A 13,704-nucleotide genomic window follows, 5' to 3' on the forward strand; every position below is an offset into this window, starting at 1 on the left:
GGTCCTTTGCCGTTTTATCAACGTGTACATGAAGTACATATCTTTCAAGAAAAAACCGCTTTCAACATGCACATAGAGTGCATATCATTCAAGAAAAAAACCGCAGGCGCAAGGCAAAATGTTCCCTTTCCTCCCCTCCCTTCCATCATTTTGAGGAGCACTGCGCTCGGGAAACGCGGGAACATAAAAAGAGCGGGAAACAATCACTGCGTGGCAAGTTGCTTGCGCATTGCGCTTCTTGAGCGCAGTTTGCTTTCTTTTTCGCTGTAAATATGCGAACAAATCGCCTTTTTTGTTTCAAGAAAGCTGGAAAAAAAGTCAACAACGAAACGGAAAAGATCGTTAAAACGCAAGAAATGGGTAACCAAGTTTCCAACAAAAGCCGGCAAAGAAGTAACTCGCAAAATGACGCCAAATTGGAAATGGCGAAATACAATTGTCCACGAACTGAAAAGATTACAAGTACCAAGCCAGAAGTCGCAGTGCTGAAAAGGAGAAGGAGTTACAGTGAATGTGATAATTTAGCAAATGAAAGACAAACTTTGTGCAAAAAATTAAGAGTTAATCAGCTGTACACAGATTACTGCGGACGAAATTCTTTCATGGCAGCCTTTTTCAGGCTACTTGGTAAGTTTCAACTGAACCCCAAGGCCCCTTTTTTTTTGGCTGTTACTAAATTCAACCCCCTTCCGGTGTCAGTGTTTTGGCTACAAAGAAAACTTGCTTGTTTGCTTGTTCTAACAAAATTAATTTAAACCTGATCAACACACAATTTAAAACTAAGCCAATTTTTTCGTCAATAATGCAGATGATGATGTCATTCAAGATTTTCTTTGGATGGACAGTTGCGCAATTATATCAGACAAGGTAAGCCCTAAATACACTGCCTTAAACTCCAAATCCAATTTCACCTCTTTCTGATCAGCTAAGAACTTCAATCATCCTTTCTTCCCTTTCTCTTTGCCAGTATCTTTTGGCGATGGTCTACACTTACTTTAGGAGAGCAGAACTGGGGCGACGTGAATACAACAGGATGAATTTTTTCATAGCCCTGTAAGTATAAACGTTTTGAAAGAGGCTTTTTTCAGTCCTTTTTTCCCTTTCATATTTAGCTTAAGGCTGATAGTTGCCCTTTCATGTCTAGGTACCTTGCAAATGACATGGAAGAGGACGAAGAAGAAGAGAAATACGACATTTTCCCTTGGGCTTTGGGGAAGAACTGGCGAGAACTGTATCCTAATTTCCTTCTTAAAAGAGATATGTTCTGGAGAAAGATCGGTTACCGCGCTGTTGTCAGTAAACTAACTTGTGAAGAGGTAAATGAACTAGACCCGTGTTAAAATTGCCTTTTGCACGCCACAATATTTTGGCTGCTCCATAATTCTACTTTACTGAGAAGTTGCTGTGCTCAATAATCTCTTGGTCGGACGCACGGTGAAATTTGTGTGTAATCAATGTTGTACCGTGTGTCAGTTCGGAATTTAAAATATTGGACCCTTGATTCAATTTCATATCTTCACCATCACTACCATCATCATCATCATCATCATCATCATCATCATCATCATCATCATTGTCATCATCTTCATTGTCATCATCATCATTATCATTATCATCTCAACTTGGTATCAGGATGTACCAAGTACCACAAACAATCTTGAAAGCATACATGATAAAAATCCAGGAGAGAAACTAATCCAGTTCAGCTGAAATATTCATTCAGTGAACCCAAGGTGCTTTGACGTTGAAACGGTATACTGATGATACGCTATTTTTCACTTGAAATGTTGGTTTACTGACCAACTTTGATGGGAAATTAAAGTACGTTTCAAAGTCAGACTGTAATTCAATAAACTTTGGTAATGTTTATAGGCCTGATTCTAGTTTGCTACGCTTCCCCCAAATCAAAAACCCCGTTTATTAAAAGCCCGTTTTCTATGTTCCTTTAAGATCATGTCCATTGTCTCAGACCATCCAATTTGGCGGCGCACAAGAAGAAATCATCACGGAGGAGCATGGAGAGACTACATGAGAGACACGAGTACCGCATGCACCAGCCCAAGAGGTCCCGGGACTGCTCCATTCCAGTGCTCCAAATGTGAAGACCCTGAAAGCGCAAAAAATTCACCCATGATGACCTCTGACTACTACAGCTGCTCTTCACAATCTTCATCTGAAGATGAGAATCATAATTCAAGTTTTAATATGCAAGGTAGAAAAAGGGTTTTCTGTAGACTGTGGTTTGTACCTTCAAATACGCGCACTCTCAATCCCCTGAAAGCAAAGACTACGGACAGCAAAAAACAAGCCTAATTTCGCCGTAGCCTTGTATTTTCTTTCCTATGGTTTAAAATGTGCCATTAATTCACTCTTAGTTAAAATATTTGTTCTTTCTTATTCTTCTTCCTTTTTCGGAGTATGCCTGCGTCATTCACTGAATAACACATCATTCTTATTTATTTACCAGGCTTAAAATATTCCATCGCATTTATTCCATTGCGCATATGCCACACACTGACATTCCAATCCTAGCAGTATGCAGGATGTTTGTCCCATGAACCTAGTTTAATGGTCTTATCTCCCACAAGTCTCCTGTAGCTCAGTGAAAGAGCATCCAAACCAGCAATTGGAGCACTCGGATTTCCTTTTTCTGAGTATGCCTGCGTCAATCACTGAATAATACCATCGTTTTCAATACTTCTTATTTGGTTACGATTCACTAACTTGGCTTTCATGCTTTGATCTTTTCTCATCAGATCTAAAGAATGTACTCCAGAAAAGCAACAACAAAAGACAATGCCTTGAGAACAGAAGGTGAAGCTTGCACAAAAGCCATGCGACTCATGAAATGAGTTCTTACAGACGTTTTGTCAAGTCTTTCTTTTCCCGTGCTATTTTGAATTTTGGCCAGGGAAATATGACGAAGAAATCTCGGTTTTGTCTGCCGAAATGAAATTAAATGTGAGCATTATACTGCTACTTTTTGTCCAAAGGTACAGAGCTACCCTAAATATTAAAAGCCAATAATTCAGATAATTCAGCTTTTCATTTACAAACAAAGCATGCAGGCATGTCAATAATTATTGAAGAATTGCTATCTAGGAAATGTTTATAAAAATGTCTAAGATTTCAATATTTAAACAAGGCACTTTGGCCATTGATTGTAATATACTTTAAAAGCAATAAATTTGTGAAATAACTATGATGCGTGGATATAGTTGATATGCAAGAGTCAGTATTGTTGTCTATTTAACATTCTGCAAAACACCTACACCTCCCCAGCCTCCCACGTAGTCATTTATACGAGTCCTCTAAAAACGACCACGCCCTGAGCCGTTTTGACCTTTTTCATTTGTTTGTTGTATCAAGCACAATATAGTTGAACAGTTTTAGAAGATAATCTTTAAAACCTTCTGGCTACAGCTCATTCTAGTACGGCGATCGGTCAGTATGAAAATCTTTCCTCGAAGATAGCACCTTTGTCAGACGATTTACCTTGGGTAGTATTTCCAAGAGCTCCCATGCCGGTCCCCCTTCAGTTCAGGTACTCCCTAACCGGTAAAGAGGCAATACAAAGTTTCGCCAAAAAAAAAAAAAAAAAAAAGACAATAGAATTCCGATAAGCTACTTGATTCTGTAGTGAATTGACTTTAGCTGGGCTTCAGGCGAAAACGACTTCAACCTGCAGGAAATCCTACCCCTTATGCTTCATTCGTTGCCAAAAAGTGCCCAAAATCTTGTATACACAATGTGCGCGCTCGATGGTTTAAACATACACGTGCACGTGATATATAGCTCAACACGGAACCAGTAAGTACAGTAAAGCCATTTTTGGTATTATGTGTAGTTTGCCTTTTAGTTTTGTTTGGCAATTTATTCCAGAGAGCATATCCATGGATACCCGCTCTGCCCGCTCTGTTTTTCAGCTTCCCGCATGTCCCGGAGGTTTGAGCCTACAAGGAACCAGCGGTTAACGCCATCGTAAATAACATATTGGCAGCTGGAGAAGCTGAGGAGGAGAGGCTTCCAAACGGTTCTTCATGATCATGGAAATTATGATCGTAAGGAGCGCTTTGTGAGATGCTAACTACTCAAAAAACGTTTTAAAATGGTGAAATGGAAACCTAGCTGACGATTTATTCAAGAAATGAATCTGTCTGACTTTCCCAGCTTGTGTGTAATTGCTGCATTTTTCATCGTGGCCTGTGTTTCCACGGGGAGTTTTTTCAAACCATCACTAGAGACATACCTTCCAGACTATGACTATTATCATAATATTTCAAGGATGAACGAGTGCCTTCGCCATATTTCTGCTCAGTATTCTGAATTTTTAGACGTAGAGATGCAGTATCGTTCCCGCTTTGGACTGTCCCAATACGTTCTTCATATCACGAACTTTTCGCTTGATGCTGCAAGCAAGAAGTCAGTGGAGAGACGAACAAAGGTTCTGCTTTCTTATGGCGAACACGCCGCTGAGTTTTTTCCCGTACAAAGTATGTTTTATTTACTGGAAAATATTACTCGAGGCTTCGATCTCCCCCCGGGAACATACGGGGCAAATTTTACACGGTTCGTGCTGAACAATTTTGATTTATACCTCTTGACTATTGCTAACCCAGATGGGAGAGCGCTCATTGAAAGAACGAAAAATCATTGCTGGATTGGTACAGCCAACAATGTTGATCTTAATTCTGATCTTCATCACAATCCTGGTAATGGAAAATTTATTAGAATCATAGCAGGTTTGTTGACTTTCCTGATTTAATCAATTTGTGGTTTTTTCACTCTTATATTAAAATTTTAATTATTTATAAACTTAAGTAATCACTAACCACTGTTGGCCAGCACCTTTTAATATTATTTATTTATTTATTTATTTATTTATTTACATTTTTTTCTTAAGGCTAGGTGAACCTATTTTAATAACAGAAGTTCACTTAAAAGACCCATTCGGCTAATGCAATGTTATACCCAATTCAAATCCTTTGGGCATAAAATGTTTTGTTTTAAGTATTTCCATATCATTTAAATGTGAATGCTTCATTATAATGCAAATGCAATAAACAAAGAATCTTAACTTCAGGGGATCTGAATTGGGTACAACATTGCGTTAGCCGAATGGGTCTATGGAAATGAAACTACCAAAAAAGATGATTTGATTTGGCAGAAGAAAGCAAACAGAAATGACTTATCTGTTATGGTGACATGTCGTCAAGGCTGGTCTTCATCACAGCTATATTTACAGAGAGTGTATCAGGCTGTAGCTGCTTATAAATACAGTCTCAGCCTGGGTTTTGGCACCATGTCAAGTCTCTGATTTACACACGTCCCAGGTAAATGCCTGCTTTCCGCTAAACCTATGTCCAGTCTCAAATTTCATTCACAAAATCATTAGCCAAGTACCTTTATTTCTATGAATTTGAATATCTCTGAAAACAATAATCTGTTTTCTATACAGACACTGAAACATTTCATCCATAAACTCAAAAGTAGAACCATCTTGTATGGCATAACAGCTCCATCAGAAAGTACTGCTTTATGAGTTTCATTTGAATGGTCACACCGGGGAATTCCAACTACCATGTACAGTGTAATAAATAGTACCACAGGAAAGTACTGCTCAGTAGCTTTCATTTGAATGGTCACACTTTAAGATTTCTTCCACAGACTCAAAAGTTAGAACCACCTTGTACAGCATAAAAAACAGCGCCCCGGTAGAGTACTGCTCAGTAGCTTTCATTTGAATGGTCACACTTTAAGATTTCTTCCACAGACTCAAAAGTTAGAACCACCTTGTACAGCATAATAAACAGCGCCACGGTAAAGTACTGCTCAGTAGCTTTCATTTGAATGGTCACACTTTAGGACTTCATCCACAGACTCAAAAGTTAGAACCACCTTATACAGCATAATTAACAGCACCAGAGGGAAGTACTGCTCAGTAGCTTTCATTTGAATGGTCACACTTTAGGATTTCATCCACAGACTCAAAAGTTAGAACCACCTTGTACAGCATAATAAACAACACCACAGGGAAGTACTGCTCAGTAGCTTTCATTTGAATGGTCAGCTTTCATGTACAGACTCGAAGATTACAGCCTTACAGCCAATATTCATAGTATCAAGGCTTGACTCTGGTATTGAAAGGATAGTTTTTTTATGTTTCAATGTTTTGTCTTATGCTGTGTCAGGGCTCCAATTAAACTAGCTCTGCTAAATTGGATGCCCCTGGATAAATATTGAATTAAATAAATAAATAAAGAAATAAAATATTCAACCCAAGCCACTAATTCCTCAAAAATTGATGGGTATTGTATAGTTTATTTGAAAGTCTGAAAGTGAATGGTTTGCCACTGGCTAAAAGACATTAAAATGAAAATTAATTAAAATAACTAGGCATTTTGATCAGCAATCTGCCATCTTCACCATAGAGATTTTCAGTTGAAATGTCTACTGAAGTAATTATTTTGAAAGTTTGTTTTAACGTTTTTTGCCCAGTGCCAAAACATTTACTTAGTCTAGACGCTTATTATGAATATTCCTGGCTGCATTTTTTATTATTTTTTTGCGGTTTTCTTTGTGGGTTGATACTTAATAAATCAAATTTGGAGGTAACATGGTAGCATATTGGGCAAAATGGTTTTTGTTATCTTGATTCATAAATTAAAAATGAAAAGGACTTAAGACCTTTAATATCTTGCCATATTGACCACTGAGTATTAATTAATGAAGTAAAATAAAATAATGATATATTGTCATAAGTACTGTAGCCACTGGTTTAAAAACAGATGCAGGACAGCTGTGGTGTATTATAGTTTTTGCCTTTGAAGAGAGAAACAGGTCAGGATTTTTTTTTTAGTCAAACCACAGCTAAAAAGTAAACAAACTTTTATCTATTTTACCATGAAGTCAATGTAATAATCTACACAGCAGAGCTACCTTACTTTTATATCTCATGATAATTATGTATTTTATTAGCTCTTCCATTTTGGGGGGGGGGGGGGGGGGCTTTTCATTCTGTATTATTGTAAATAGAGGTGAAAAGATCGAAATTATTTTCAAAGAAAAATTCCGGTAATCCATGTTGGATGTAAAGTAGTTTTAATATAATTTTGTAGATTCCATAATAATACTTAACTTCACAGTGAGCTGACAGGAAAGAATCTGCCTCCTCCAGACAGCCAGCTCTGAAATGAAATACAATAGAACCCTGCTAACTCAAACACCCAAAGGGAAACAAAAAATAGTTTGAGCAAGGGGTTGGGAGGAGGGATTCGAGTAAGTGTCAGGTCAACTCCAGGGAAGGTTGGATTTAGTTTAAATTAGCGGGGAGTTCGAGTTAATGGAGTCAAAGTGAGTGGGGTTCTGCTGTTTGTCCAATCAGCTCACACAGGTTTAACCATTCAGTCTCCTTCACTCCTTTTGTTTTAATTTGTTTATTTTCAGAACCAGAATGTAGAGTTATCAGGGAACTCACCTCTCAAAAACATTTTGATGCCTTAATTTCATTTCATTCAGGACAAAGGAAAATAGTTTTTCCAGAATCAGGTGAGCTTCAACTCATAACAAGCTAAAAATATGAAATACCAGACAGTATTGTTATTACCAACCTTTGTCCTTTCACTAGCCTCCCTCGCAGATGCTGTTTTGGCTCGTCACGCCATCTTTTCTCCCCAAAGATTGCGTGACGAGCCAAAAGAGCGTCGGCGAGGGAGGCTATCCTTTCACTAGACAGTTTTAATAATTTCTGGTTTCTTGCTGCTGTAGTGTAAGATCAGTAATCTTTAGCAGGTATTAGGAACTATAGTTACAAAAGGCGTATCATGAAATGTTCTGCTATCTGCACACACTGAGCTAATACACTTGATGTGCTAGCTATACGTACACTCTTTGACCATAAAATATCTGTAGAAATATGGTGAGTACTATATTGAAGTATCTGTGCAATTAAGTAGTACAAGCTTGTGTGACTCCTGTTTGCTGTCAAATGGCTTAATTAAGTAAGGTAGTAAGTAACCTTTTTTTCAATTTCCTTGTTAGTTACAAGAGGTCCAACATAAATTAAACTGCATAAAACATTGACCTGCAACTGACACAGTACTTCTATTTACAGAAAACGTCGAAGCTTCTGAGCACAGTGATGTGCAGTACTTAGCATCTGTTATGTCATCATCTATGAATTCACGGTATTCACTTACTCCTGTAAACGCCGCTCTCTCTGATGAGGGTATCTTTGCTTATGCAGCTAATGAAAAAAAGGTGGGTTTGGGTAAATATAAGTTTCTGTACCATATTCTGCCAATTTTCAGCATCGATAAACTGGCGTGAGTTTAAATCAATTTTGACAGTAAAATAATGTTGACTGAGCTGACACTTTGCATTTGCTAGAATAGGTATTCCAAAGATGGAATTCCCCAATTTGAAGGCTTGGTTCTTCAAATTTGTTCAAAATGGCACTTACATTTTCCGATTATGAAGGATTTGTAGATCCCAACCTTAAAAATGGCACAGTCCAAGTACGAAATGGCTGTTCTGTCTGGTCAATTGCCCTTAGTTCAGCCTTCAGTCTTTGGCACTCATAAACTGCCAAGCTATGAACTCACCTCCAGTGGTATTGCACCTGTCTTCTTAATTATTCCATAGTTACATCCCATGAAGAAACACCCGCGCTATTTAGACAAACATTCATTTACCAGCAGAGGCTTATTATAGTTTCGTAAACAATCTTTTTTATTAGATACCATTTACGTTCAAAATTTCTTTGTGGGAAAGTGAAGAGAAGAGACCAGAAATCCTTGACAAGAACTGCTTCAGCACCTTGAATCCTCTGAGTGAAAACCTGCAGGTAGGAAATTGCCTAATGATTTTGCAGATGGGGTGCTTAGAAAAGCAAAGTTCTGTGTTGAGTTCATAAAAATTGAAGGGCAGAGCTGATCCTTGTAAAGAGTTGGATATAAAGACTGATTGTTTGAAATCTAGTTACTCAGTCTTCATGTTGCTCAGAGGCCCTTTGAAATTACACTCCACTCCACGGACCTGTCAAGGTGTTGTGGACTTTTTGATTGGTCAGCAGATGAGAGGGTTGGCTTGGCAGTTTGAGGCTAGGAACTCTGCCACTGGGTTGTTTCCTTAGACAAGAAACTTCGGGAGCATAAAAATTTTACTGGGTACTGGCAACAAACTGCTAGCAAGGGGTAACACTGCAGCAATACTCCATGCCATGAAAACTGGGTTAAACTCCAACCAGATGGACCACTAATACCTCATCTAATATATAATAATTATTGCAACATTTAATATGTAATTAGTACATAACTGCCTTTTTACAGGCTGAGATAGAGGCTGTCCACCCTTTATATTCAGCTCTGTTTCATTATTTACATTATTGGAAAGAATCAGAGCTGTACAGACAGGCAGAAGAGCAGGCACAACTTGAGGTATAGTATGCTTGAAATATTTATATGTACCTTGAAAAAGCTATTATTAAATTTGTGATATTTATGAAAATAACAACTCAAGTCACTAAATTCTAGTGTACAATATTTTAGTGATTTTCTCATTTTACTGATAATTATCAATTCTTGAATTTGTGATTTTTCCCAACAAATCTGCCAAATAATGAGGGTAGAAAGCTGAATCATATACATGTAAACATTGTTGGGCTGTAAAATGCTCTTCATGACTGCATTGTCAGGGTTTACAGATAAGGAAACTAACTGCCTATGTGCCTTTTCAGGTCATTTTTCATAATTATATTATTATGCCACACTGATTATAAAGAGTCAAACTATACATCCAATAAAACAAAATTACATCGGCGACATTGCTGGTGATGTTACTGCTCCCATGTAGTCGGGTGGCAACAAGCCGTCTTAGGTTCTGACAACTCTTTGGAGGATCTTTTCAGTTCCTAAAAGTACTGTTTTTTGAACTTTTACTGAATTATCCCCACACCAATCTCTTTTAAGTTATCTTCCAATCTCAGCTCCTGGGAATAGTTTCGAATGATTCAATTGAGTGATAACTGGAACTAGTTTGACTGATCATAGCCTCCATAGAATCTTGACTTCCCAGGCTAGGTCACAATACTGTACTTTTCAATTTATCTTCATTAGTCTGGCTTGACCTCTCTTTTTATGGAGGATAATAAGATCTGGTTTATTGTGTTCCCGATGTCCATCTTTTGTTGTTATTATTATTGATTTATTTATGCTTCTAAAGTTGTTTTTACTTGGTTTTCTCTCTTTTTAGAATGCCAAAACAGGAAGGCCATCATTTAGCACTGTCTTGCTCTTCATAATAGCTTGCACTGGTGTATATATCATTTGTCAGATGCAAGTCCCTTTTTCATGGAAAATGTACTATAGACGACAACGGCGCATTGTCAGCTTAAGATCTTTAGGTACACTTTTCACAATATTTTATATTCCTTGAACTTAGTGTCTTGTTCTTACTGGTATGTCAATCAATTTAATAATAGTCATAATAAATTATTATAAAATTTTTAGAAAGTCTCCTCTAGTGTAAGTATAATTAAATTAATAATAATAATAATTGCACTTGAAGCCGTAGCCAGTTTCATAATCTATTTGAGACCAAAACTCTTGCTTTGCCCTCATCAGAATTATTGTGCCATACACTGCTATGTTGATTCTGTAAATGTGTAAAGAGATTTGTTTTGGTTAAATAAATATTATCGGCTTAATGTCCAGCCATTTTGTGTGTCCTTGGGAAGAGGATGGAAACTGCATTATTTTGCTAAACTGCTGGAAAATGAGCCTCTTTTATGTTATGGACTTCTTACTTTAAAACTTCTTAAAATCGTGCTACTGGATCCTATTTATTAAACAAATATTTGAATATTTGAATATTTGAATATCAATGTAAACTGATTGAAATGTAAATAACAAAATAAACTGTCAGTGAATTGACATCCTGCCTGTTGTTTGACTGTTTAATAATTATTGTCTGTAATTAGATCATAGTTTCTACCATTATATTGTTACCTTTGTTCCACGTTGTCTCTCTCCATTAGGATACTCTGGTATTAACTCAGTCAGATGGGCTAGGAACTGGCACCATCCAGGGTATAGGTGTTGGGGGCTGGGATAGTAACATAAGGATCAATCCTGGGATTGATGCTAATTTACCAAATCCTTATGTCTGAGTATGCCATGCTGATTGGTCTTGCCTTTCGCACTGCCTTGTTTCTGAATGTGCATCACAGAAAGTCAGTAATTGTGAGAAAAAAATGATGTGAACTCAAGAACAGTAAGACAGACATAGCACTTTTAAAGTCTGAAGCAAAGTTTTTGGTATAGTGGTATTATGTCCTGGAACAATAATTGAAAAAAGGCGAGAAGCTTTCCAAATGACTCAGCAAATTCCGACCTGACTCAGGTCGGGTGCCTATTGTTAGTCCGGTCTTGAAATGATGATATGTGGTAGTTACAGTTTAACAAATAGTTTCCAAAAGGCCATACTATTCTTTTTATCAAAAATAGATAATTTATTATAAGTCACAGAAACTTTGCAGTTACAAACATACATTGTATGTGGATTACTGCACCTTACAATAACATATGGACTCTGAACTTCAACCCTGACCAATGATTTGTTTGCATGTTTTACTGCTGTGAATCATAACCACAGCAACAACTGGCTAACTGCAAAAAAAAAAAAAAAAAAAGAAATTACCTACAAAGTGGATTGAAATCTGCCAATCAAAGTGCACGAACATGACCTTTTGACCCTGTTAAGCCAAACGTTTTTGTTTTCTTAGAGGTCTGCTGCTGTAGTGATTGACGGTAGTGAAAAGTGTAATGGATAGCTGAATCTTGAACTTCAGAATCCACATGTTATTGAAAGGCGCAGTAGCATACATTTAGGGGAGCACCTGTCACATTGGACATTCTGCTTGTTTTACAAGAACTTACTTTATCAGCGTCAATAATAACTTAGTTGGTTTTATGCTGTATTTAAGGAGCACATAAAATTGCAATTTAAATGAACCATTCTTTTAGAGGCATGTTTTTAGTTAATATTGCTGTGTTCATCTTTGAACTAGTTATAATAAGCTGCAATATTTATTCTTGAACACTCCTTTGTTTAGCTCTCCTTTTCATGATTATTGGCTGTGTTCTGCAAGATCGTTTGGCTTTCTTTTCTGTTGAAGTTTTCTTCTGAAAAATGACAAAAAACATTTGTGACGTGACTCCAAAATTCTGTGTCCCATTCTACTACAGCTTCAATGTGTATTGATGCTCTATTTAAGCCCTGTGTTTGACAATTCATGTAAAGATAACAAGAAGTCAGTGTGTATGGGGGGATTGGTGGTGGACAAGGGTGATGAAAGAGGGCAATAACACAGTAGAAAAAAATTAAGGGAAGTGGTAGAGAGTGAGAGTTAAAATTGTGCAATGTTGTGTAATATTTTGGAAATGAAAAGCATGGTCCAAAGAGGTGGAAGCTAGTAAGAAGGGGTGTAGATCAGGATAGGGGAATCAGGAACACACAAAGAAAGGCCCATAAGTGATAACCACACCCCTTGTATATAAGAGTGCTCAATTCACCCCTTTCATTGTCAATTGTGCGATGTAATTACAAGAAATACAATTTACACACTTACTGGCCGTTTCCTTTTGTTTGACTGTGTTTCCTGGGCGACCAACGCAGACTCACTGCTACTGATAATTATATCTGGCTGCACTATAGTCTCAGCAAGTGTGGCAGGCTTACAAGCTCCTAAAAGAGACAGTCAATTTTTTTATAGGGCCAAGTCAAAGGAAAAAGAGGAGGAAAACGATATACAACAGACATGCAAGTTGGCCTTGCTTAAATCAAGCCCAGTTTGCACCATTAAAAAAATATGCAGCAGAAAAAAGGGCTGAAGACTTCAAAAACGATTAGCAGAGTGTACACTACGCTAGCGCAATGAAATATGAGGGGAAATGAGGGTGATTACGCGTATACTAATGGCGTATGTTTGTTTACCTTCAGCTTTCTTTTCATCTTCTGTTATGATTTCCTCCAAAATAGACCACAGTTCCTCGTCAGGCTCTGCATTATCGTATCTTTCAGTCAAGTCTGGTATGTTGTCCATAAGAAGGAGATCTGGTACCAAACAGTCTTGGTTGTAGTTGCTGTTTTGTAACATCAGTTCTCCGGGCCATTTGTCAGACTCGGGGGCAGCCAGCAAGGGTAAACTGTCATCTTCGTAAAAACTGGCAAAAAAAGACGCAAAAGTATTAATGCCTACACAAAGCCGACAGTAAGCCGCAATAAGTTCAAGTCTAAACAGAAAGAGTGTAATAGTAAACAACAACAAAAATATTCCCATCAACATTAAACTAGGAATTAAAGATGCGCAAATTTAAGCCCAAAGCAAAACAAAGTTTGAAAAGTTTTATGAGAGGTAGTATTACCTATTCATATTTTCACTGTTGAGGTATTTACGAATGAGTTCGTCTATAAAGTCATCTTCAACTCTTTGATCCTCTCCGGAAAAGTTTAAAAAACCGTAGTTTGCTGCGTCCATATTAGAAAAGTTCAAGGGCGTCAAGTTGGCGTAAACAAGTCAGACTTCAGTTTCCCGCCAAACCGAGCTGCTGCCGCGACATCCGTGACGTCACGGGGGCGGAACTTTGCTTTTGAAATGCACAACGTCAGTAAACGGTCTTTATGAAAACCGCATGGTGGAGCTAA

The 13,704-nt window shown here is 37.6% G+C and overlaps 3 protein-coding genes across 3 annotated transcripts; 2 read left to right on the forward strand and 1 right to left on the reverse strand.

Moving 5' to 3' along the window:
• Nucleotides 1–208: 208 nt before the first annotated feature.
• LOC146478710 (speedy protein 1-B-like) lies at nt 209–3,205 on the forward strand. The gene is made up of 6 exons (XM_085111749.1): nt 209–627; nt 809–867; nt 968–1,053; nt 1,145–1,316; nt 1,951–2,212; nt 2,757–3,205. Exons 1-6 carry the CDS (start codon nt 273–275, stop codon nt 2,816–2,818), a joined length of 996 nt encoding a protein of 331 aa, XP_084967875.1. The 5' UTR covers nt 209–272; the 3' UTR covers nt 2,819–3,205.
• Nucleotides 3,206–4,019: 814 nt separating this feature from the next.
• On the forward strand, nt 4,020–10,930 carry LOC146478711 (uncharacterized). Its single transcript, XM_085112315.1, has 6 exons — nt 4,020–4,742; nt 7,447–7,548; nt 8,114–8,259; nt 8,738–8,845; nt 9,330–9,437; nt 10,252–10,930. The coding sequence occupies exons 1-6, from the start codon at nt 4,148–4,150 to the stop codon at nt 10,432–10,434; spliced, it is 1,242 nt and encodes a 413-aa protein (XP_084968441.1). The 5' UTR covers nt 4,020–4,147; the 3' UTR covers nt 10,435–10,930.
• Nucleotides 10,931–11,485: 555 nt separating this feature from the next.
• On the reverse strand, nt 11,486–13,576 carry LOC146478712 (uncharacterized). Its single transcript, XM_085112322.1, has 4 exons — nt 13,425–13,576; nt 12,994–13,223; nt 12,629–12,744; nt 11,486–12,182 (listed from the first exon to the last, which is right to left on the reverse strand). Exons 1-4 carry the CDS (start codon nt 13,535–13,537, stop codon nt 12,087–12,089), a joined length of 555 nt encoding a protein of 184 aa, XP_084968448.1. The 5' UTR covers nt 13,538–13,576; the 3' UTR covers nt 11,486–12,086.
• Between the last annotated feature and the right edge of the window lie 128 nt (nt 13,577–13,704).

Source organism: Pavona decussata, unplaced genomic scaffold (assembly GCF_977016875.1).
Source record: "Pavona decussata unplaced genomic scaffold, jaPavDecu1.1 SCAFFOLD_64, whole genome shotgun sequence".
Taxonomy (NCBI): Eukaryota; Metazoa; Cnidaria; class Anthozoa; order Scleractinia; family Agariciidae; genus Pavona; species Pavona decussata.